The sequence below is a fragment of the Anopheles bellator genome, chromosome 1, assembly GCF_943735745.2.
Source record: "Anopheles bellator chromosome 1, idAnoBellAS_SP24_06.2, whole genome shotgun sequence".
In the NCBI taxonomy this organism is placed as follows: Eukaryota; Metazoa; Arthropoda; class Insecta; order Diptera; family Culicidae; genus Anopheles; species Anopheles bellator.
The window spans coordinates 14,659,310-14,682,930 of NC_071285.1; the positions used below are offsets into that span (position 1 = coordinate 14,659,310).

General features: G+C 47.5%; 1 protein-coding gene across 2 annotated transcripts in view; it reads left to right on the forward strand.

Annotated features, from left to right (window-relative positions):
- Positions 1–4,054: 4,054 nt before the first annotated feature.
- Positions 4,055–23,621, forward strand: part of LOC131205545 (solute carrier family 12 member 4) — a 91,578-nt gene continuing 72,011 nt past the window's right edge. For both annotated transcript variants that reach the window (XM_058197684.1, XM_058197685.1), the window contains exon 1: positions 4,055–4,178. In XM_058197684.1, the coding sequence (XP_058053667.1) occupies positions 4,073–4,178 (106 nt within the window). In that variant the 5' untranslated portion in view covers positions 4,055–4,072. The remainder of the gene's footprint in view (positions 4,179–23,621) is intronic.

The following is a 23,621-nucleotide window of genomic DNA, read 5'->3' on the forward strand; positions in this document are numbered from 1 at the left end:
AAGTGTTTTTTTCAAATCAAATTGATCCGTTAATGCAATCGTCACACGTGAGCGTAAGCAATCCAATGTAACCTTTCCACACATGGTTCTATTTTTGGTTACCGATCAACTATTCCGGGATGTGATTGGAATTCCAGTAACAGTGAACAAGGGGTTTGATCATGGTAAAATTTAGCTAGTAATCGTTCTGAAACCCAGTGAAGTCATTAGGTACGCGAAACCGATCGATAGGCGCAACCTGTGACCGCTGTGAGCGACTAGTGGACAACCGCAGCGCAGTTCAGATATCGACACACGCGTTTCGCGTCTGCGTGTGACTGGGGGTAGGGTCAACGGGGCCAATAGGATGTTGGTATGAGTGTGAAGTGCATCGGAAAACTGCATACGAATCGGGCAGATTGCAGAAACGAAATTGGCAACAAATGTGGCGCTGCGCAGCCATGAGTGACGCGATCGTAAAAACCCAAACTGTCCGCGCTGCACTTGGCCTAGAAAGGGGGCAACGCGTGCGGTCGACCGTTGCTATTTTTTCGATGCCAAGGTGCCAAGGTACGGTCACGAACACCAAGACCCGAAGAAAACTGAGGCTTTGAGTGGTTTACCCTCGGCAGTCGATTTGGTTTGGGTGATCAATTTGACGAAAGATCCATCATCAACTATCCGGCGAGTGCTGGAACGACGGAACCATCACTACACGAAGCGGCGCGATTTATGTGGCCAGGAATGTTTTCGTCTTTCTCGAACTGCGGACCGCGGGGGTTATGCTAAGCGTAAACAGTGAGGATACGATATTTTGATGTTCGGCTTTGAACAGAGCGAAGCGAAGATGGATGGGAATCAAATAGCGTACTCCTTCGCGTAGGTTGGAAGTGTTTCGACAGTCAATGTTTAATTTTAGCGGCGAGCTTAGGCCATGGTTCCTTCGCTTTCAATCGATCCGAAATTGCGATCAAGTGGCTATACGATGTAATCATTTCACTTTCGATAAAGTGTGAAGTGTTTTGTTAGTTTTATGATAGGAAATAAACGATCCGGGCGGTGTTGAGTGGATCATCAAAAACCCTAATGGTAAAATTCACACGCAGCCTGGATATTTATTTGAGAATCTAATGTTATAAGCCTAGTTTAGAATTTTTACAATATTTCGAATACTCTTTGCAAGTTTAACCACATGATATAATAGTATTTCATCCATTGTCCTGTAAATCGATTACCGTCCATTAAAAAAACTCGAACCCGTTATTCAAATCCTTTGCATTGCTATCAACGTTACATTCCGGGACAACAACACTTTTTGAATTATTGAACAAGAAATTACGGTAATTGACAAAGGCCACCATATTTCGCCCAACCAATCCCCCGAACTGGTTCACTTCCTCCACAATGGCGTCCGTCATTAGGTTGCTGATAAACACGAGGACAACCGGACATCAAAACTCTCCGTCCTCTTTATCCGTCGGTACACGACGACACTTCAGTGACAACACTTCCCTATCCGGTCCGTCAATTTTTGGCACCAGGTGCCGTGCTTACAGGTTGTTTATGCCGCTGGCCGATAAACAAAATGAAGATAAGTACTTACGCCACGATAACGACGCCGCGGGCGGGCGATGGTCAATTGCGATCTGGGATGAAATGTGCTTTTAATAACCTACAGTCGTTGAGTTGAGTGAGACTTACTCTTCCCTCTAAGTAATCCGCTGTGTTCCGTTATGTGATTTAAATTGAAAGTGACCCAACTGTCGACCACATCGCCCACCATAAAACGCGGCGACTTTGTAAGCCCATTCAGGGTTCCGTTTTTTGGGGGCTACCTATTTCCAATGGTGGTGAGCAGCACCCAATTGTTGCTATACAAATCACAAACGAACATAGAATTCCCCTACGTTGGTCCCTCAGTCAATCAAAAATCGCTTTCGCGATCAATTGCTGTACGGGGTCCAGGTCCAATTCAACAACCGTATTGACGATCGGGAGGCCGTGGCGGTGTTTCAACGTGTACAACCATTGATCCATCCATTGATTTGCGGCGAGCGGCACAATGACGCCACTTTGCGCCAAACAGGAGTGTATCGCAACTTAATTAACATTTCATGGCCATTCCGGGACACTATGAATCTGGACGAGTGACTGAACTCTGCTCTCCACCAGTCGTTTGAGTTATGTTTCGCAATTAGAACTGCACCTGTGAGCAACCACACCTCATGCGGAGTCTTAAGTTACCTAATGTTACGCGATAAAACCGTTAAATAAACAAGTGCAGTGGCGTAAAAAATCGCTTCTAATCCGCAACGTTTATTGTCATCGGATTTAAAGCCCTGGGCGTGACTGGTATGACTTTGGGCCGAAGGTGGCCATTTATCAAACAAACCTCCCGGCGATGCGCTCCGAAGTCACGTTTCGCAGCCTTGCCACCCGATTCTGGCAGATTAGCGGCAGGCGAACTGATCGAGAAACACCATCACCTCACCATATCTTGGCGGTCACACCAGGCAAACCGCAAGCCTGGTGTCTTATCTTGCTCCCGGCATCATTGGCCCAAATTTTGGCCTTCACGAACCCGGCCGAAGGTGCCCGGAGGCGAACTGAGCTATCTTACGATAACGTTCACAAACTCTCACTCTCGTGCCGGTAACTGGGTGCGATTACTCACATGCTGGGTATGTGAGCCAACCACGGCCGATTCGTAGATTCCTTATCGACAGCCGACTGTTACCGGCCCGAAACTGGACGGAACTGCCCTACGGTTTTTCGGCACGTTCAGTCTGCGTTCGCCGGTGACGATCGATGCAAGTGGGTGATTTTCGCACTGTGGCGGTTCTTTGGCACACTGGGCTTTTCCAGCAGGTAAGGGACACACGGTTTGCGTTACTCAGTTTCCGCCGTGATCACCCGAGCGATATCTTCCGTTGCGAAGGTGACATAATAATGTCGACGCAAGGAGGAAATGGCTGCGTCATTTGTGGCGGGAGATAACCCGTTGGCAAATTTATGTGCCGTTTATGAAGAAGAAACTAACCGGTTAGCGTCAACGTTCGCATACGTTGCTGGTAGCTTTCAGTGAGAATTTTGACCAACAAAGTAAATTTTGAAATCCCTTATTCCATTTCAAAACCCCCATCAGAAGGAAGAAAATTAAAAATTGATTGCTTCCACCTTGTGTGCCTCAGGAGCATAGTCAGAGAAGGGCAGATAATCAACGCGGGCCGGTGATAGGTGTGTCCAAATTAAATTCTTCATCGTTAAAAGGGATTTGAAGAAGGATTACCGCGCGTTTCAGTTTAATCCCACCGTCGGCCCGGGATTAGACATGGGGTTTGCAGAAAACGAACGCGTCCCGGTTCCATGTGTGAAGTGAAGCATTAAACATTGACCTGATTGCTGTGGCATTCTCTATTCTGCAATGCATCAACATTCCGCCAAACGGCCATCACCATCGTTAATTCAAACACAACGCCACGTGTGTCACGTTTGCTGCATGATTGCAGCGAAACATGCACGTTGTAAATAAAACTGTCGAAGAAGGCTTTGCGAACCATTATGCGTTATGAGTAGCCAGCGCACGCGGAGGGAAACGCTCATTTCAACGCTTCAAGCTCCCGACCGAAGTAACGGCCCTCTTGTTGGGGGTTCTATTTTCTTCTCACCGGTAGACATTCCGTGAAGTCCTGCGAGCCACTCATCTGGGTACCTCCGATTTCACCTCCGTAGCACTCCGACATTCCAGCGCTAGAAAGGAAGCAAAAGCCGGCGCCTCACCATCGTGTTTCGTGATAGAAAGTGGTCCGGTTGTGTAGTGTGTTCCGTGGAGGAAGTAGTGTCGTGCACCGTATTTGAGTGTGTGAGTAAAAACCGGAAAAGCTCGAGACCGTGAAGTTTGTGAGGCAGTGATTCTTCGCCGTAGTTTGGTGTTTGCTGTGCGTCAATTTAGTGCTCTTTTTATAGTGTAGTGTACGAATTTTATGGGACGACGAGGGCTCTGACCGTTTTGCGTCCTTTCGAACCGCATAAGAAAACGGAACGGTACTGGCAGTGAAACCACACCGAAAACGATCTCCGCGGGAAGACGACGATGACGGAGCGGTTCAAGGTTACGAAAGCGGAGCCGACGGCGGCCAACGTCGATGAGGAAGCCGCCGTTACGGGGAAACTGTTGGAGGCCGAAAAGCAGCAGCAAGGTAAGCGATCGCAGTTGGCGTCGACAGTCGTGTGGATTGTTTAAATACTTGTATGCTCTGCGGTTAAATAGTTTGAAATTATACGTAAAGAGAAAACATGATATATTTTTCTTGTGAAACAAAATAACACACACCAAGAATAATAATGAGAATCATAAATTGACGCCACAAGAAACCGTTTCCTGGCAAGCACAACAGTTTCGGCGGCTCCGAGGCATGGTTTACTGTCGCACTTTCCGCTACTAATACCTTCAACAGTGTGGCTTCTTTGCAACGCACCGGCCATGAATTATTCAGTCTGCTCCTATAAAGTTGCCATCATCGGTCCTGACTTTATATTTGTGTGACTAGAATATTGCACCGATGGTCGGCCTCGGAATGAATGAATTTAAAAATATTTCCATTTCTACCGAAAGACGTTTATTGCTTCCCGAGTCCAGAGGCGAGCCTTTCGCGGCGTATGGCTTATTTACTGAATGTGGATAAATCACAGCACCTCGTATTTGTGTCATGTTTTTTGCCAGTATTCGGAGTAGCAAGGACGCCGGGTCCAGCCGGTCATCGGAAACCCATTGGCTTGATGCCACTTAATTGGTCTCAATAGAACTGTATCGGCTAAATGGCTCTATTTGGAGAGCTCGTGACGCGTTATGCTGGCGCGTTACGGCCGTTAGTAAGGCACAGTAATATTTTTATCGACCATCGACGACTATCTGTGGCGGTCCGTAAATGGTGATACTTTTAGACAAACAGGGGTTCCCGCAAAACCGTGACGCACAGATAACGCGTTGTTTGCTTCCGCGTGTCGTCGATGATAAATAAACCAAAGTTGAGAAACTAAAGACACAATTTTGTAAGACTTTAACACTGGTATCTTAACGGGCTGAAAATAAAAAAAACGGTTCGAATATTAGATACCACTGGCGGTGGCATTTTTTGTTGCGCATTGTAAGGGCGCTTGCCATAGTACAAATTAGTGTCTTGTCCAGGCATCGCCTTCGTGCGAGTCACTCATTGGTTTGCCCAGTTATTTCATTACTGTTAATTAAATAGCTCCGATGGCTCCCTTTCCCGGCTTCGAAGAATCGAGAAAAGCCGACGATTTGCCGATTTGATCTAGATCCTGGTAACGGTGGCCAAGCCGCGTGAGTATGCGGGGTACATATGTCATCATCATGGCCGACTCGGTGACAAAACAAACACGCCGCCAATTAATATAGGATCGCGTGGATCGACCGAATTAAAGTGATTCGTTTAGCCTGCGGCCCGCTGTGGTCGTTCCACGGGGGCACCAAAGAATACCGGACCGATTGGTCGCCGCCGGGTCTTCATTAATCTTCATTCGGTGCATGCGGGAAATTCAGCGAAACGATGAGCTGCGCCCGGAATGTCGGAACGTTTCGAACGGGTGTTCATCAGCAAACGAACGGGGTTTTATCTCGCCGTGAGCTGTGCGAGCCAGTTTGTTACCGGTTTCGAAACGGCCGCCTCGCAGAACCAATAGATCGTGGCTATTGATTTGCGAGCGAGCGCTCAAGTAAGGGCCGTGCCGCGTTAATGGTGCGAGACGCTCTAGTGTTTGATTGTAATTGAACACCATCACGGGACGGAAAGAAACCTAAAAATATGTTGATTGAGTAGCGCAGATTGGCTCCCGCTAGTGATGGTGTCCGTTTTTCGCGCGTTCTTCGTCCGAGAGCGTGCTATCTACAACTTCATTCACGCTCCCCTAGTGGCCTTTTCGCTGTGGGGACGAAAGTCGGCCGAGGTTAATCAAAATAAACTCGCGACCATCAACGGCACATGCCAGCTGAGGAGTCCTTTGGGCTGTTGAACTCGATTTCGATATTAATTTGATGGGCCAGCGTAGCTGGGGCTGTTGATTCTGGGGCTGTGGCGCGAACCGCCCGAGAAGGAACAGGTCCTCCAATTATGGTTATATTTTGCGTAGGGTAAGGTTGATGAGGTCCTTAAGGTTGTGTCTATCTTAAGCATTACATTTCGAAAACTAACGCGTCTATTGGGATTGTTGCAGTTGTCACGTTTTTCTGTAATTGTAATACTCACAATGTTATTTCATAAATCAGAATAGTTTGTGTGCTGTCATTTAATTGGTCACTGGTCATATTGTGTCATCCTTGATCCATTAACATAGCACTGCAAGAAGAGCTTTGAAGCCTTTCATATTTACGATGTACTTCCTTTCGACCAATTGTTGCCTTTCTTGTTTTTAACGATGGAACGTCGAACACTCAACCCCCACTGGTTGCATTGCTTTCGTGGCCGAAAATAATTCAAAAACACAACCAAAAGGCCAAGACCAAAAGGGAGAGTTATGACAGCAGCCAACCCCAACTGGGGGTTTGTCCGTCACTGTGACACATTGCATGCACTTGTTAGGAGAGCCAATCATGCCATTGTGGTTGGTGCTTTTGACGATGGTTTTCCAATTATAGTTTACCTCACTTTTTAGCACTTTTCTACAGTGTTTGTGTAAAGCAAGTTCGTTTTGTGCAAGAAGCCAACGATAGTCAGCTTGTGACCCTCGATATTTATATAGCGCACTGTAAACACATGTGCTGCCTTCTTGTTTTTTGCATCCGGTACTCCATCGTTTACAAAATCGATCCACGAAGCAGTACCGACGGTAGAGTGGAGCAGATACAGTACCCTGGGTATCCACATGTTTGACCACTCGATCACCTTACCGGCTCTCCTCGGCCGACCGGCTTCCTGATCCTGTCGTTCCGGTCGTTAAGCCGCAGTGAGTAGCTGCTAGTGGCTGTCGTTTCGACCGTTCAGGACGCTGTTGAGAAATAATGATGATGGTACGGCACGGCACAGGCTACACCACTACAATCGCTTATGACGATCTGCTCTCGACTACGGCACGTTTAGTCCATTTTGCTGGCTCAATTGAATGCGCTGCATACGTTCACCGTGTACGGGAGTTCGTAACTACATGAAAAATGTGAAAATATTTACGAGAAAGGAGGCAACTGCAACCTGATCAATTTAACACTTCCGTAGTGCCACCCAGCCACACGATGTTCTGGAATCAATTTACGTCGACCAGTGCACGTGCGAGTTGAACAAAGTAAAAAATCGTCTTTCAGCATATCAGCCAGATTAATATGGCTTAAAGCTGGACGTTAAATTACGGTACGCTGCATTATTTCAACAACCCCTCCCCCGTAATCGCTATCAGCTGATCGGCTTTTGGAACAACAACACCGTGCTGCTACTATCAGGAGAACCTATCTTTATTTATAACTTCAGTATCTTCAAAATGGCAAGATAATGTTTCGTCGTGCCCAAAGCGATCAGTTAAATCGTAAAAAGAGCTGTTAACGGTTTGTTTGTTTTGCCATTTTGTGAAATTATTCGGTCCTTTAAATTTCCTTTCATCGAATGCACTTTGATCTAATACTTTCATTAATAATTCCCAGTCCTTAAAACAATTGTTATACTAAAAATTGGAGTAAATAAACAAACTGCTCCTCAATGTGGAGGTGATATCATGGTGCGATGGTTTGAAAAATGGTTGACAGTTGAATCGAAAATGATGACTTTTGAAGGACGGACGTTTCCTCGAGGGCGCACCCTTTTGCCGCGCGGTCGCGTTGCACTTGGGGCGTCGCTTACGCACACCTTTGCGGTACCCTTGCGGGTAGGAAGGTGGGGCTGGGGAGCAGCATGTTACTTTTCGGAGGGCCGACCACTCGACTCGTGGTTCAATAATTTATTTTTAGCTGCCAAGTGGTGCCGGTGGGACTGAGTGGGACGCTACACTATGGGGCATAGCATTACGCAATGGATCGCGTGGAAGACATTTTCCAGGTGTGCGGTCTCCCGGTCTAGGTCACGGTGGGCAGTGGAAGGACCGGACTAATACATGCTCCAATATCTTAGACAACATTCGGGGTGCTTCATTTGCCACCGCGGTTCACGGGCAGCTTTGAAGGGCAGGTCATGGTTGTGGTAAAACGCATAGCACGTTGCGACCGCTGCCCTCGTACCATGGACCGAGCGACCGGCCACGAAACCTGCGATGCATGCCAAAATTCATAATTAATTGAGTGGCAAATATTTGGCGAACAAATTTGAAACGACGATGGATTCGTCGCCCTAAAAATAATTTTGTTGCTTTGCTTTGCTTTGCTCAAGTTGCTGCCCAAAAACCGACGGCGAAGTCAACCGACGACGGTGGATGATGGTGATGAGGCATCCTCGCCGCCCTCGGAGGGGTCAGAAACTAACGGCCACAGTCACTTTATCGCCCCTTCGACTTTTATCGGCTCGGTCACGAACTTGGCACCGGTTTCTTCGGCGCGATCGAAGGAAGTTCGTCGTGGTGGTTTGTTTTGAAGAAAATCGAAGAACAGCGTTGCAGTGGAAGAAAAAAGCAACTGGGTCATTGCCAATGGTAATTAGTGTAGCTTGCGAGGCGGTTGGTCGGTCGGTGGCGGGCTCTGGTCACGGCACTTACTCGAAGGCGATGGCATTCAGACGTCAGACAAGACGATAAAAGTAAACTACGAAAAAAATGCGAGTCACGTTATGTACTCGGCGAACGGCTTCGCGCCGCAAACAGAGACAGGGAACCGGCCCGACCAGCGCGCTGGCTACATAAAGGACGAATGTGGGCTGCACGTGTCGTAAGAGACATCTGGTGGCCTGTAGCAAACATCGAAAGTCCTGCTGGAGTAATTCGATGAACAAGGAGTTGTTTGGGAAAGAGGGCCAGAGAAAGAGAGAGAGTGAGAGAGAGCATCGCTGGAAAAGCTTCCATTTTATAGCAGCATAAAGCTTCAACTCAATGAGTTCCCCGACTCGCGCAAATCATTATTATGGCACGGAACTTGTAAGCTTTCCGTCTGCAACCTGTTGCTGCGTGAGACTAGCCAAATTGTTTTTTAGTGTTTTCTGTATTATTTTGAAATATATTTTATGTTGGAAAAGGCAATTTCCTTATGCGAAAGTGACTGCCCAAATGTTGCCCACAGGGTCTTTCAACTCTGGAGATTTTGGTTCGAGGTTTGGTCAATTTGATGACCCCTGATCCTAGTGCCTGACTTTTAATTGATCTATAATTATGTATCAACATTACCTTGGGGCTGCATAAACATCCAAAGGTGTTCCAAACACTCGCGTGACCGTTTTGCAGTTGCTGCAGTTAGTCACGGAATGGTGCAGCGAGGCCGCCTGCGTCTGGCCGGGTTTCGCTTGGGGTCAGTGACCTTTCAACGTTATGCTGTGGATGGATGTTGCCAGAGAAAATTAGCACTATTTTGCATCATGGCTCTAAACGACGGGCATAAAACAGGGGTGTTATTCTGAATTCCAGACCAGCTCCCATTTGGTTCGTTGGCGAAAACGACCATGACCGGTTTCAGTTCGAGAGGAACGTGATACCTTCTGCGCTTCTCGTGTGGGCGCACTTTTATTTTTCCACTTTCATCTTTATGATCGGATTACCCGCGGCGATTGCTTCAGTGCCGTTCGTGCGTCGGAAATTGAAAATTCATCACCCACCGATCTGTCCCGGCCGCTGCTGCTCATCGGGTGGTTTATTAGCATTTTTTCTCTCTTCGCGTGAAGCACTCGTCTGCTGCATTCAGACTCCCCCCAGGGACTGATCCATGTGCTTGTCGTGTGTGTTACGCCACATGGCTTTTGAAGTGAGACACTCGCGCGTAACATCCATTTCCGGATTACTCGCCGAGCATGTTTTTAAATCACATTAATTGTTTTCCCACTGCCGGAGGACAGTTTCGGCGGTCGGCGATTATCGTCCCCTTTGTTTGGTAAAAATCCAATAAAGATTGCCGCATGGAAACCCTTGAAAATGGATAGCGCTCCACTGTTCACCGTTGTTTTCGGTGATGATTACAGTTCTGCATTGATAAAGCTGTTGAACGAGTACGACCGTAGGGTCCACAGTGATGATGTTGATCAATATTGGTACACAGCAATTTCCGAACCATTTTCAGGCGAATAAATTTGGACTGCCGAGTAGCTTATACCGTATAATGTTTGTTTGCCATGATGCCTGTTTGTGAAGGATATGTTGCAAAAGCCTCTTTACGTTATGCCTATTCTCTAATCAAGTGTAAGCTTATCGAGCAAGTTTAACGGTAGCCATCAAAAACAGAACAGAGTCCTCTTTTTTGCAGCTGAACATTAACTAGGCAGTTGAGCAAAGTTTTCCAGATTCAATAGATTGTACCGTTGCCAAACACCACGTCGAGATGATAGAGTGAGCTGTTCCTGTTGGCAAAATAAAGCCATAACATCCTCGTAAAACTGTTCGACAGTAGTTAAAAGCATAGAAAAGCTGGCCAACACAAGTACCGTGCGTTAGATTTAATGATATCCACCCCAATCATACAGCAACGCAAATGGCACGTATATGCAAATTTTGGAGCCCGAAATTTCGATTTGCAAAAATAAACCACAACCGATTCTCGGCATGGCGACGTGACCGGTCCTGCATCCCACTTGAGCAAAAGATTGGCTGACAGGAAAGCATTAAAAAACGTTCAAGGAATGTTAATGTTGTGCCACTAAGCTCGACTCACGCTACCAGCAACAGAAAACACAGGTTCTGGAACGAGTTTAATGCGAAAAGCTCTCTTGGCCGGTTCATTGTGGGATTATTACTATGCTCTATCCTACGCCCGGTACTACGGCGTTCGATACGGCTGCTCACAATATTATTACCAGCTCGTTTCAACGTAGCACCGTTGGGTTTGCCAGTAAAAATATATTCACAGACTTTACCATCGGCCGCTCCGCAACCCGCTCGACTGACCTCAAGGGACGTTGTTTGATGTGTTCTTTTTTATTTCATTCACTGCGTGATGAACATAAAATAAAACCACTTGCCCTAGGGCGTAAATCTACGGCCCGAAACGCGCGGCGAACGGGCTCCCGGGCACTCGAAGCTAGTCCACGAAGGGCTTGAGGTTTGGCAAGTTCCCTCGAAAGGACCCTTTGGGCCTTCCGTCCAGTGTATTAAGAACAAGTGGCCCAAGTTTAGCGAAAGGGCACAAATTTCTTACACAAACGAGTCAAAGTGGTGCCTGGCTAGCAGCGAGCCAAGCAGTGTTCAGCATTGCATGGAAAATCGGCATTGTTGAGCTTTGATTTTGATATGATTTGCGCAACAGCTATTCGTAGAGTGTGGAGGGCGGCTACGTGTGCCTGTGGCTCGCGACGGACCAACCAATGTTTCGGAATGTGTTTGCGGCACGAGTGGAATAAATAAATGTTGCCTACCGAATTCCAGATTCGCTTCGTTCCGATGGAGCAACTCTATGATGAAGCATGATGTTGCCTAAGCGCAATTCATGAACTGTTAAAATAAGGCATTGATTTTTTGCCTATAGAACCGCCGAACGAGAACAAATGATAATTAGCAACCGTTATGCTATTCTTGTCTACTCAAGGTCCCTGCTATATTAATATTGACACATATTGCTATTGATAGAAACAATATTTATTATATTCTACATATTATTTATTTTAAATTGAAATTAAATTGTAATGTCGTTTTTTTCTTCTATTGACAGGTTAGTGAAGTATTGGTATTTGCGGTTATTGTATCTTCCTGGTAGCGCTTCGTAAGTATCTAAAGGCTGTTGTCTTCGGTTAAAAATGTCTTCATCTTTAAAGTAGCTTCGTACACTTTACAACAACACCAAATTGATCCCTTTCGGCCCATCGGTCATTTAATGTAGGGAAGTATAGGAATGGCCTCATTCTTTTCATTAATTCCATCGACTTGTCCCTCTTTTCCGTTTCGATCCCGGTTTTGAGCTGCCCCCAAATATTCAGGCCACGTTGGCGATAATTGATCTGCTGTTTGGTGGTCGTGAGCCTAACGACACACATTCCGTTCGATAAATCTTTTGAAAATCCACAAAACATATCCCAAGTGGTGGGGAAGGACCTTATTGGGAAATTGCCTTCCTATCACCGAGTCCGCCAGCCGCCACGGGAGGGTGTGCTACGTGGCTTTCGGCGACAACATAATAGATCCGACGAATGGGGACAACAATGAGAAACGAAAATTACTCCTGCATCCCGCAATCCTGTCTGGAAGGGCTGCCACGGATACCACGGCATGGAACTTTGGTGCGACCTTTCAATGGGTTGCACTCGAGCTCGAAAACCCCTATTATGGGAAGGAAATCGTTCGTTTTCTCATCCGTTCCAGGACCGATGCGAAAACATCATGCAGCCGAGCCAAGAAGCAGGGCCAAAAGCCCATTTTCAAGCGGCAAAGGCAGCATATGGTTGCCGTGGCCCAGGTTGAGCTGAACGTTGGAAAACGACGGCCGGATCTTTTTGCATTAGAATGATTTTCACACCAACATTGGCTCTCTAGACCCTCGATTCGATAGATTCGGTTGGATATAAGGATGCGAGCCCGGTTTGGCTGTCGTTAGAACGATAATGGGGAAAGGCGAAAGCAATCATAGTCCGTAGCATTTTGCACTATTCCAAAATAGTTAGAAATATTCAACACTTCACTAGAGGTCAGAAAAATGCTACCCACTTAATAACGTTGCTTCGGATTGAGATGCATAAATTACTGGCATTCTTATCATCGCTGGATCAAATGTTACAATTCATAAATCTCGAAAGAGTTTTTTCTTCTGAAATGTGACCCCTGCCATCCTTTCGGAAGCGATAATTACAATTATGTTAAATTGGGGATAAAAATGTAAATTAGACTTTATTACATTTGGAAGCCGGCCGAGAACGAGACAGAGGCGAAACAACCAGAACAGGCAATCGGCCCCACCCGACGTAACCTCACATTAACCGTTGTGGAGCTCGGGCCCGGCGAAAAGTTATGGAAATCGCTAGAAGAATTTCTTCGGGCCATTTCGGTCAGTTCTATAAATTTCTCGCCCCAGGCACTGCCCAGGCATGGATTCACTACGCCGGTGTTTTATTGCCCGTTTTACCTCACGCTGCAGGAACCGGAGCCCCTTCCCGGGAGGTAATTCCGAAGACGAAGGTCAAAAGAGGGTTGAGAAAGAAACCGAAAAGCGTTGACAATTCCTGCCCCGCACAATCCGTAAGGTGGTTGTCCACCGGTTTGAGTGATTGGAGATTTCAGAGAGGGGTCTTGAAAGGATTCCGATTGACGATCATCAGTCTTCGGGTGGTCGGTGCAAAGTGTGGTTCGAACGATTTGTTTTGCGTGCTCGTTCGGTGCGAAGCATTTCCGGTTGGCTCCATGATAAGGTGTACCTTGCAATAGTGTTAAAAGTAACAAAACGGCAGCAGAGCAAGACATTAGCAGAGAAGAAGTCGTGCGCTACACAAGGAGCTACACGGTTTCCTTCGTGTGGTTTGCATTCGTTCGGTTCCGTTCTGTTTTAATCCCCTAAATCGTATAAATTGGTCCGGGAAAGTACGCAAAAATAAACAAACGTAAGAACATAAGTACACCGTGACTGCGAAAGATTGGTTTGCGGGCCCGTAGATTATCGGTTCGAACGATTAATATCCAAACGATGAATACTCTTGTAAACGAAGGATTATCATTTTTTATCGGACAGTAAAGGTGTCCCCGGTGGCGTATGGAAGCACAGAAAGAAATATTGGCTCTCTGTGTCGAATTATTTTAAATGGTTGTAAGTTTTGTGTCTTCAATTCTTGGTTCCCATTTTGTATCCAATTTCCAAAAAGTTTCCCTTTCCGTGCTAATCTTTCTTTAATTGGAAACTTTCGAAACTCACAATGATGTATTAATCTAGGGTACAATCAAACTACGGGAAGCTAAGACATTATACCACCGGCAGCACCCGATGGAAGATGTTGAAATCGATTTTCATAAATTTTGTAAACTCATGCTGTTGCTGCAAGTATCGATCCTTCGCCCGACGACGCTGCCGTAGCTGAGCAGTCGTCTGTCGAGCCCCGTTGTGACCGTCACTGACGTTCCGTCATCACCGTCATACGCCATCGTTCTCGCCCTTTGGACCTGACTCGGCTGGAGGTGAAGGTGAAGGAAGAAGTAAACTGGCAAAAATAAAACAACGCTCACCCCTAGCGCGCCCAGGTGATAGAAGCGCGGATAACGCCGTCAGTCAGTCCAGCAATATCCAGTGTCAGTGCCGGTCGCGGTCCCGGAGACTCCAGGATTCAGGAGTGGCGAGCGTCCCTCCTGGCTGTCCCACTGGTTGCAAAACCGGTGACGTAGTGGAATCACCCGCGTTCAGCTTTGCGCAAGGTGCAGAGAAACCCGTAGAAACGCAAACCGCATGACACCGCAGGTCCTGGTTGCGCTCACCGGAGACGCTCGCTGGTGGCACAGTTCTGGTTTAGCACTGTTGCTGGCGTGGCGTGTTCGGTCGTTCGACTCGGTTCGCGATACCGTGCTCCGTGGCTCCCCACTCGGAAGAAGGCGAAGATCGCCATATCGGTTCTCTGGCGACATTGGACGTTGGATTTGGTTTTACATCCTCGATGCGGTTTACACTTTCGAGCTGCCACATGAAAGAGCACATTAAGGCGTTAAATTGACGGATACGCGCTCGGATAGCAGGCGTCGAGGTTGCCGAACGCTGGCACAACCACCGGGTTAGTTCTTGCAAGTAGTAAAACGTGAAAGTGACCAGGCGCCTCCATCGGGATGTCACGGTGCCTTAACAGGTGCCAGCTTTGCAGTTTGTCTCGAATGCGACATCAGACCGATTGGGGCTTGAAAGGAGATAACAGATACGGGGTGTTGTTTTTCGGACCAACCAGCCTTCGTAGCGACGGAAGTCGATAATGAGGCGGTTTTCCATGGCAATGGAGACGCCCAGTACGCCACGCTTCGAACGGCAATAGGCATCGGGGCATTCGTGTTTCTGGTGACCGGTATCTACCGGTCACTAACTGCAGGTTGTCGATGATGCTGTCCTCGGCACGTCCGCTCCTAGTACGAGGTTTGGATGAAGCGCACCGAGTGTGAAATCATTGCAACGAAGAAGAAACGATCGCACCATTGGAAGGTGCGCACCGTTTGAAGTGACTGCAAAAGCAGCGTTGAGCAGGAAATGGCCGCAAAAGTGCATTCCGCAGCGACTGCACCACGGGGATTGCCACAGAGGTGGAACGAGGTTTCCTCTTCAAACAGAAGTGGTAGGTGCACCCCGCAGCCAGTTTTTCTCTTCTCCGGGCCCCTTCTACTAAGTGGATAACTTCCAGCTGTTCTGTGAACCGGAAATCAAGATAGATCCCCCTTTCTGCGAGTTCGTGCGTCCGTTCGCTGCACTTTGTTTGTGTTAGTTTTTGTGCTCCTCGCCCCAGCAGCAGCAGCAGCAGCAGGTCCTTAGAACCGTAATTTAATCTTAAAACCCATGGCAACTTCCGCCAAAGGTCCAGCCGCCCTACTTGCACCATTGTACCGGCCACATACCTCGGCAATTGCGGCCGAGAGTGGCAGCTTTACAAAATGAAAAGCACACCATCGTCAGAGGCAAATTTCCTTTCATCTGACTTTGTGACTTGCCAGTTCGTGTGGTCGGGCCAGTTTCCACGCCGTTGCCCGCTATTTCCGATGCTGCATGTTGGTTGTGCATTAAATTTGTGAGTGACTCGTCACTGCCCACGCTTAGGCTACAAGTTTAGAGGCAGCGTGAGAACATCGTGTTTGCTTTGCTTTACTGCTGAAATCAATTTGCAGTCGGTAAACATGCGCTTCGAGTGTTTGTGTACTAATGAACGATCAATAGCGAATGTTTGCGATTGGCAAGAGCTGTAAAGTTGCTGATTTGAATATTGATTGATTTGAATATTGTAAAATTAAATATTACAGCCCGCTCGATGCTTTTCATCATTTATGAAACCAAAGTCGAGCTTCTCCCTTACACTTTATGATCCCAAGCATATCTCCCAAAATGGGTGTGTTTGTGGCTTATCATTTCATCGAAGGTTTTGCAACTGTGCAAAAGAGTTCTCACCGCAGCACCAAAGTATTCACTGCACTGATTGCAGTTTATTTAAAAATACTGAGACCCATCACCCGTCGGAAGCAACAGCACGGCACTCGGCATGCGGGATCCTTCACCTTTACCCATCATCATCGCCGTCATCATCGTATCGTAAAATCGCAAACGTTAATATTCTGGCATGGTCCGCACCGGAGCCGGCATTTGAGTGGCGCCCGGCACTCACCGGCGTGGGCCAGGTGTACTGAGTGGCTGAGTTACGATGGTGGTAGCCGTACGCGCGCTGGAATGGCAGCTCCTTGGCTTAGTGCTGGTTCGAAGGAATGTTCAGACGGTGCTGTTAACAGTGACATCGGCATTGACCGCATACCGATCGTAACACGCTGCCGTTGCCAATATCATCGGTTGAGCCACTAACCGCAACGATGTTACGGAGGATTGCTTGCTGAGCAACCGTTCCTAACTTCAAAGGGTCAGTGCCAGTGCCAGGTGTGTGAGGTTTTCCAGCACTCGAACACTGGGACCGTTATTTAACCGAATCACCTGTGCGACCACCGAGATGTGAGATTGCGAAGGGCTTAACATTCATCGTGGTTGTTGGATTTGGTTGTGTGTATTGCTGGAGAAGAAACGATTGCTCTACGAGGCACACGGTCTCGCAAACGGTGTAACACGGTGGTGATCGAGCTGTAGCCGGCTTCCAGTGAGACGAAGATTGACTACCATATCGAGTCGCTCGACGTCGATGCCAGTCGAGCATGAATCTCTGGTGCGACAGGACACCAGTTTTCGCGATTCTTAACGGCTCTGGAAGTGGCGTTTTCTCCCAAGCGACATATTGGCAAAGGACTTTCGACATCCGTTTTTTCAACCGCCAGCAAAACGATTGTGTTGTGATGTGTAGCCCACGTAGAACCCGCGATGGTTCTGAGTGACACTGAGTGAGATCGCCAGAGTGACACGGTTCCAACCGTCCGCCATTATTGGGCCACAAATAGAAGACTGTCTGCGTTCAAGAAGTTTACTTGCCAGATCTTCAACTTGACACATTTTTTTTGTACTTTCCGAAATCCAGTGCTTCTCTCCGTTTGTGCGCCCGCAACTATATCGGTCAGCTTCTTTCTTACCTCTGCCATTTTTTGCCGTAGAAAATGTTGCTTCTGGGACTGTGGGGCGCGCTCAAAAGCTCAGCACGATGTTGCGGTGCATTCCGCTGCACTGGGGTCACGTTTAATTTAATTAAATTGAGGCACGTTCGCCGAACGGTTATTTCACCCACACACAGTTGCCGCAGTGTGCCGTTGTTTGGAGGGCGTTGCGGAACCGAATTCGGCGTCATGGCGTGGCGGGGCAAGGCTTAAACATAACTTACCTCACATCGCAGCAAAAGGAAAGGACTAGTGATATAACAAGGGGACACAGGTGGTGGGCGGGCTCGCGGGGCAATCGTGCGACATCTTCAACCGTGCGCTTCCTCACTGACATGATAAATTGTGCCATGTTGAGGCCAAGTTCTGCCATCTGACGTCCGGCACTCTTGAACGTCCGATGATGTTGCTGATAATGTTGGGCAATGCAAACGAATGCCGAACAGATTCACGAATTCATAAAGAACTTTAACCAACGTCCGTGTTAAAGACGGTCCACAGCAACGACTGGCAACGGTTCCCGCGGTTCCCATTAGCACCACGGCGCAAACTTCGTGGGCTTTAAATCGTTGGCTTTTTCATTTGTTCTCATCTTCTGTGTCCGTCAACCGAACGGAAATGGAATTCCTCGGTGTCGGTAGAAGTTGTTTGTGCAAAGATTGAGGCTACCGCTCAGGGATGCCAAAGTGTTGGTGGCTGCCTGCAAAGACAGAATCTTCTGGTGCCGTCGAAGGCAAATGGTATTGTAATCAACGCCGGGCAAAGAGTTGCAAAACGAACGCAAATGCCAACGAGAAGCGAACCTTCTTCGGCAGCACTCAGATGGTCTTTGCACGTATTCTGGTATTTGTTGTTATGCTACTTTAGCCAAACGCGTGGTGCAATTTTGCATCGCTGGCAGATGCTATAAATTTTAATTAGCTAATGTGCTTCAGTGGCGAACGGTTTCGGAAGCAGAAATGGAAAACACTTCTTCATTCGGACAGACGTAGACCAGGTCCCAGCTCTGTGGGTCGTTTTTACCATGCGATGGGGTTTTTTTGTGACGATCTCCGGTTGCGTCACTACCATCCATCAGATCGTGACCAACAAAACAGTGTCTTGCCTTTCTTTTTGTGGCAGTAAATTTTGTAAACTGTCGTTCCGCAAATTTAAAAGTTTTAAATATTGCATTCAACAAATATCATCGCAAATATTTAAAATGCAAAGAACCAGCGAACAAGGCTGTACGAATGCAAATCCAGCATTAAAACCGAACAAATTGTTGGTCTTTTGCTGCCCGACCTCGATTAATGAGGACTGTGGTTGATTTATTGTCCAAAAATATCTCTCCAAAGTAGCCATAACACAATCAACTAATTGATTTTCTTCCACGAGATGTGCGTACTTACGCCTAGTCCAAGTTGCTCCACTTATCAAATTTATGGCCAAAGTGCGGAACTTGGTTGCCAAACCGACTCGCTTTCGATCACCGTTTACTGCAGCCCGGTGTGTAATCTAATAACCAATCTCCAGGCTCCCGTAAGAGTAATTAAAGTAACTTTGATAATTGAATTCATCGAGCCGTCGAAGGCTGGAACCGTGCAGAAGCCTTCAGAACCAACAGAACTCAATGGCGCAGCTCCGTTCCGTGGGTGTCACACACGCCAACACTGCACGCTTTCTGTGGGACCGAAGTATCGTGCCCAGCATAAACTAGGTGGGCTACGCTGTGATGCTTGTTGCTCGCCCGGTTGAGGGGCTGGCCGTGTCCCGGGGTCCGGGCGGAGTCTATCCCTGGTAGCTTGTAATCTCGCCTCAGGGAAGATAAAAAATTGATAGTCTACAATAAATCTAATTTGATGTTTCATCCCTCATCGAAGGGCGTAGTGAAATTTTGGCGAACACCAGCTGCCGGTCCATAGAGAGGGCATGCATTCGGGGCAGTATCCGGTTGGGGATGGAACGGGACGAAGCTTCATGAGCTTGTTCCGGCGAAAGGGAAAGCCACCGGCAGTTGGGAAAGTTTATTTTTGGGTTTATTTCCCTTCTCTTTTATTTTGTTGTTGCTATCTAAAACACTCCATCACACGGCATCATTGGTTCGGTTCCATCGCTTCCAAGGATGCGATCGTTTGTTATCCCGTGTTGTACCCCCGAAAACCCCGGCAGCAGTCGTGGCCACCTATGATCCTAGGTTGCTGGAAGATGAAACTACTTAAAGGTGAAAAATGAACCGATATCCCACGTTGGGGTTTCTCTTGCCCAAAAGTTCTTTCGAGCGAGAGCCACAGAAACATGGTTTCCATGGTTCCGATGGGTTGTCCAATCGATTAAAAGATGGGACAAGAACATAGACCATGTTCTCCGTAAGTTGGTTGGGCTCACGAATGCTCGAGTTTCTGATTTCCGCCGGTCGCCGGATGTTGAATGTGAAGTGTCAATGTGACAGATTATCGATCAACGACCCAAAAGCCACTTCGAGGTGAGTTCGGGAACCCGATTATGCCCGGCTCCGCTGTAACGTCGTTTACCGATGCGTCGTGGGGCGTACGTGAATGATGATGTTCACTGCGTTTGCTTATATTTTGAGCAACCCGGGGCCGAGGCTTCCAGTTTGTGGCGTAGTTGTGGGGTTGAACCACAAAAAGGAATTCAACATTTATTAGATTTTACTTGAAAGGCGCCCATCCACTGTTTCTCCAGCGTGCTTGTGGAAGCCACCGGCAAGCAACTTTCCACCGTTCCGTGGCTTTGACAACAAGCTTGGCTTTGTTCGCTGCTGGGAATATTGCTGTTGCGAATCTGGGCTCTGGGTGCATCGTCGGAGGTCTCAGTGCACAAACGATGCGCCTTGATTTATCCACTTCCGGGAAGTGGAGTCATTTTGAAAGACCTTGTCATGCCACGTAAATGATTTTTGATGGGAAGCGCAATAGAAAGTAGTTGAAAACTGTCTGAACTTTAATTCAACTTTTCGTACTGCATTGCAATTATGATGTGCAACCTTTAAGCGCAAATAAATTCCGGTTATATTCAAATAGTATCTCCAACCTCCACCGAAACGCCGACCTTTTTGGATTTCAATTTCACCTCAAAGACACGGATCATAAATTAAAATGTTTACAACCTGGATACGACATGATAATAACAATTTGTACAACATGTTTTCCTATGTTGCGCCGTATGAAAGGTTTTCCTTTGCCGGGACCCGTTCATAGTGATTCCATTCCAACGAAGTCACGAAGCAAGGCCATTTCCTTTTCTGTCAAAATACAGAAAAAAAGCCAACCTAAAGCAACGTCTGTGCGGCCCCGAACAGGATAAGGCATAAAACATTTATGGCAAGAAGTGAAAAAGTGGTTCTTGAAAAATGTCAGTAGAATTCGGGGAACGTGACTAGTTTTTTTTATTTTTGGAAACAAATACAATAGTGCAATTTATGCACAACACTCCAGACCACCCAAACCATACCTGTACCCCTCGTTCGGATACGTGTTACTGTCAGCATCCTTCCCCGTGCCGGATGCAAATTTTCCACATGCGAAGTTTATCTTCCGTGGCGCTTGAAAGGTTTTCTTGCTTTCCTCTCGCGTTCTTGCAGTTGAGGAAGTGTTTTTTTTTCAGCATAAAAAACTAGAGAATATTTAAGAAGGGATAGGTTTTTGGCTGTTGGGACGGTGATTTTGGGACCGGAATCACAGCGCACAGAACCTGTCAGAAGTTGTTTCCTGCGATTCCCACGGTGCCACATGACAACAGCGGTAAAGGTCATACCGGGCGAGAGTGCTTTTAACAGAAGTTTGGAACCAGATGCAACGCATAAGTTGCTTTGGTTTAATTGTTTTTTTTTATTTTGTTTGTATTTTCAAAACACTGCATCATTTCTGATAAAACACGTCTTCTTTTTCTTTATTTGCATTTGTTTCAAGGCCACTGGTCCAGTTTATCGATTGTTCCTTACTTTTATACGTTTTAATACAATTTTCTACTTCAGCGCTTTCGATGATTGGCTATCATTTGTCAAAGATTGTCTCCATTCAACTTTCCATAAATCCCAAAAAAGTTTTAAATAACAAGCTCGTCTACCAGCTCCTGGCCGCTATCGTGAGCCGCTTCAAGCGACCACCACAATGTTGCCCATTTCCCAGCACACACACTCACATACATGGGTTTGCGTTTATTCGCCGAGTTTTCCGCGAGCCTACATTGTGGTTCATGGGTTTCCGCTCGCTCGGACCGGGCTTTTCTCGGAATCCTCTGTCGGCATAGTGTTGAGTGGCCCGATCGAAACCCAGTGAAGGCCGCAACCCCTTTCCCCCTGAAGTGACGGGAACAGTACCACTACCCCTTGGTCCCCGCCCGAACGGGATGTGGGAAAACTTTCAACCTCACCATCGCCGCTGGCCTCCGCAAATCGGCCAGCGCCATCTCGGCCAAGGCGGTATCAATTTTCAATACTAATTGACTTATTTAATTATTCAACACTTGGACCTTGGCTTAGCGACCTGGACGCCACCTCGTCGCGCACGTCCCTGTACATCGCAAAACCTGTGGCTCCTCTACAGTGAGAGCCTGCCACTTACTATTTCTGTCACACACTCTTCCGTTCTCCCTCTTTCAGTCGGCCGACCCCATCGCATTCATTCCATTTCCCTCTTCTTCGGCCTCGTGGTTGACTTCGGGAAGCGAGAAATGGAGTGCGAAGCAGAACTCATAAGCATCGTTATGGATTGTAGTCCTTCGGTTTTGGACTATAACATTGGCCTGTAATCAGCGTTAAGAGACCGCTGAAAAAACCCCAACCTAGCGAGCCTGGCTTGGAAGTAAAAGCCCGCGGCATCGCGACACACTCTAGGCTTGGCTTTTGCGGGTCGAACTTGAATACCGACGTCATTTAGGTCAACCTACACCAGCCTATTGAGGGGAAGGAACTGAAGGTTCGTTCTCCACTTAACGCAACGCCCATCGTGCGCAAGTATGGCTTCAGAAATGGGACGGATAATTGATAGTTTGCATGAAACTTTGCCCAAATTAGCTTCGACCACTCGATGGACAGCTAATTTAATTCCGATTTTTCAAAGAGCCTTGAAAAGGTTGCGTCTGCATTTAGAAATGTGTTTGAATTTGGTTGAGACCTTCCCGTCGAGAAGATTGATATTTGACATCCGGTTCCACGGTGGCCTGCGCCATCACGGACCATCAAGGAATCAATCTACAAACTCTTGAAAAGAGACTTCAGACTTCTTTTATTCTGGTTTAACCTTCGAATACTGTAGAGTAACAGGTAGCACCATCGTAGATTGCGGAGCCGTCCATTCGGCGACTGTTGTGCTACAGTTGGGCGACGGCCAAAAGCCAGCTTTAAGGCATCGGCCGATGGGCAAATGAACGTCACAGCGCCACGCTGGAAATGTCCAATGGGCGTGGAACTTCCGTCGGGCCGAGCACCCCTGGACAGGTTTCTTCGACCAACGCCGACAGGGACACGTCAAGCATTGCATTTGCGTGCGTCGGTCATTAAGATTCACGTCATTCACAGCCAGTTGAGTTGGCCGACAGAAGACCCGGCTCGGTGACGACTCTGGAACCGACGAACCATTACCGTTTTCATCAGCAAAAGTCGCCGGCTGACGGTTTGCGTGTCGATCAACGCCGTGAAGGATCGCTGGTGCGTTTACGATCGTCCTTGTGCCTGGTCCGGTACCATCAACCTGTTGATGGGTTTACGTGACCGTCAACGGAACGATGGCAAATGCTTCACCTGATGCGACTACGAACGAACACCAGCAATTGCCGTTCTAGACTTGACCGGACTTGTGCTCCAGTCCGAACGCAGCCCCGGAGCCAAAGTTTAATGAAGAAATCATTACACTATCTCGGCCGTTTGCGCCCGTTTCATGACTAGCGCTTCACTGAGCTCGCCAGCGAGACATTAATATTCAACACCGGAATTCGAGTGACGGGCCCCGAGTGATGTTGGCAAAACGATTCCACCATTCGTTCGTCGTACATCGGAAATGAAGCAATTCCCCGGGAGGCAAATGGAACTGGACGGAGGAGATCCATCGGACGACGGTGCAAACGTTTTCACAGGGACTGCAGCTAATTGGTATGAGTTGCTTCCAATTCGGAACCGTAGCTGATAGCCAGAGAAGATGTTGTATCTGTGGTAATGAAGTTAGAAAACGCCTGGGCAAGTTTGTACTTTACTATGAAAATTTTGTACCGAGCCGTGCGGCCACAAGGACGTATGCTAAACATATTTCTAATGGTCAACCGCACTTGAATCATACAGATCAATACACTCTCCTACATCGTTACGTTTTCGGAGCATCCTCTCGATAATTTCGAACTCT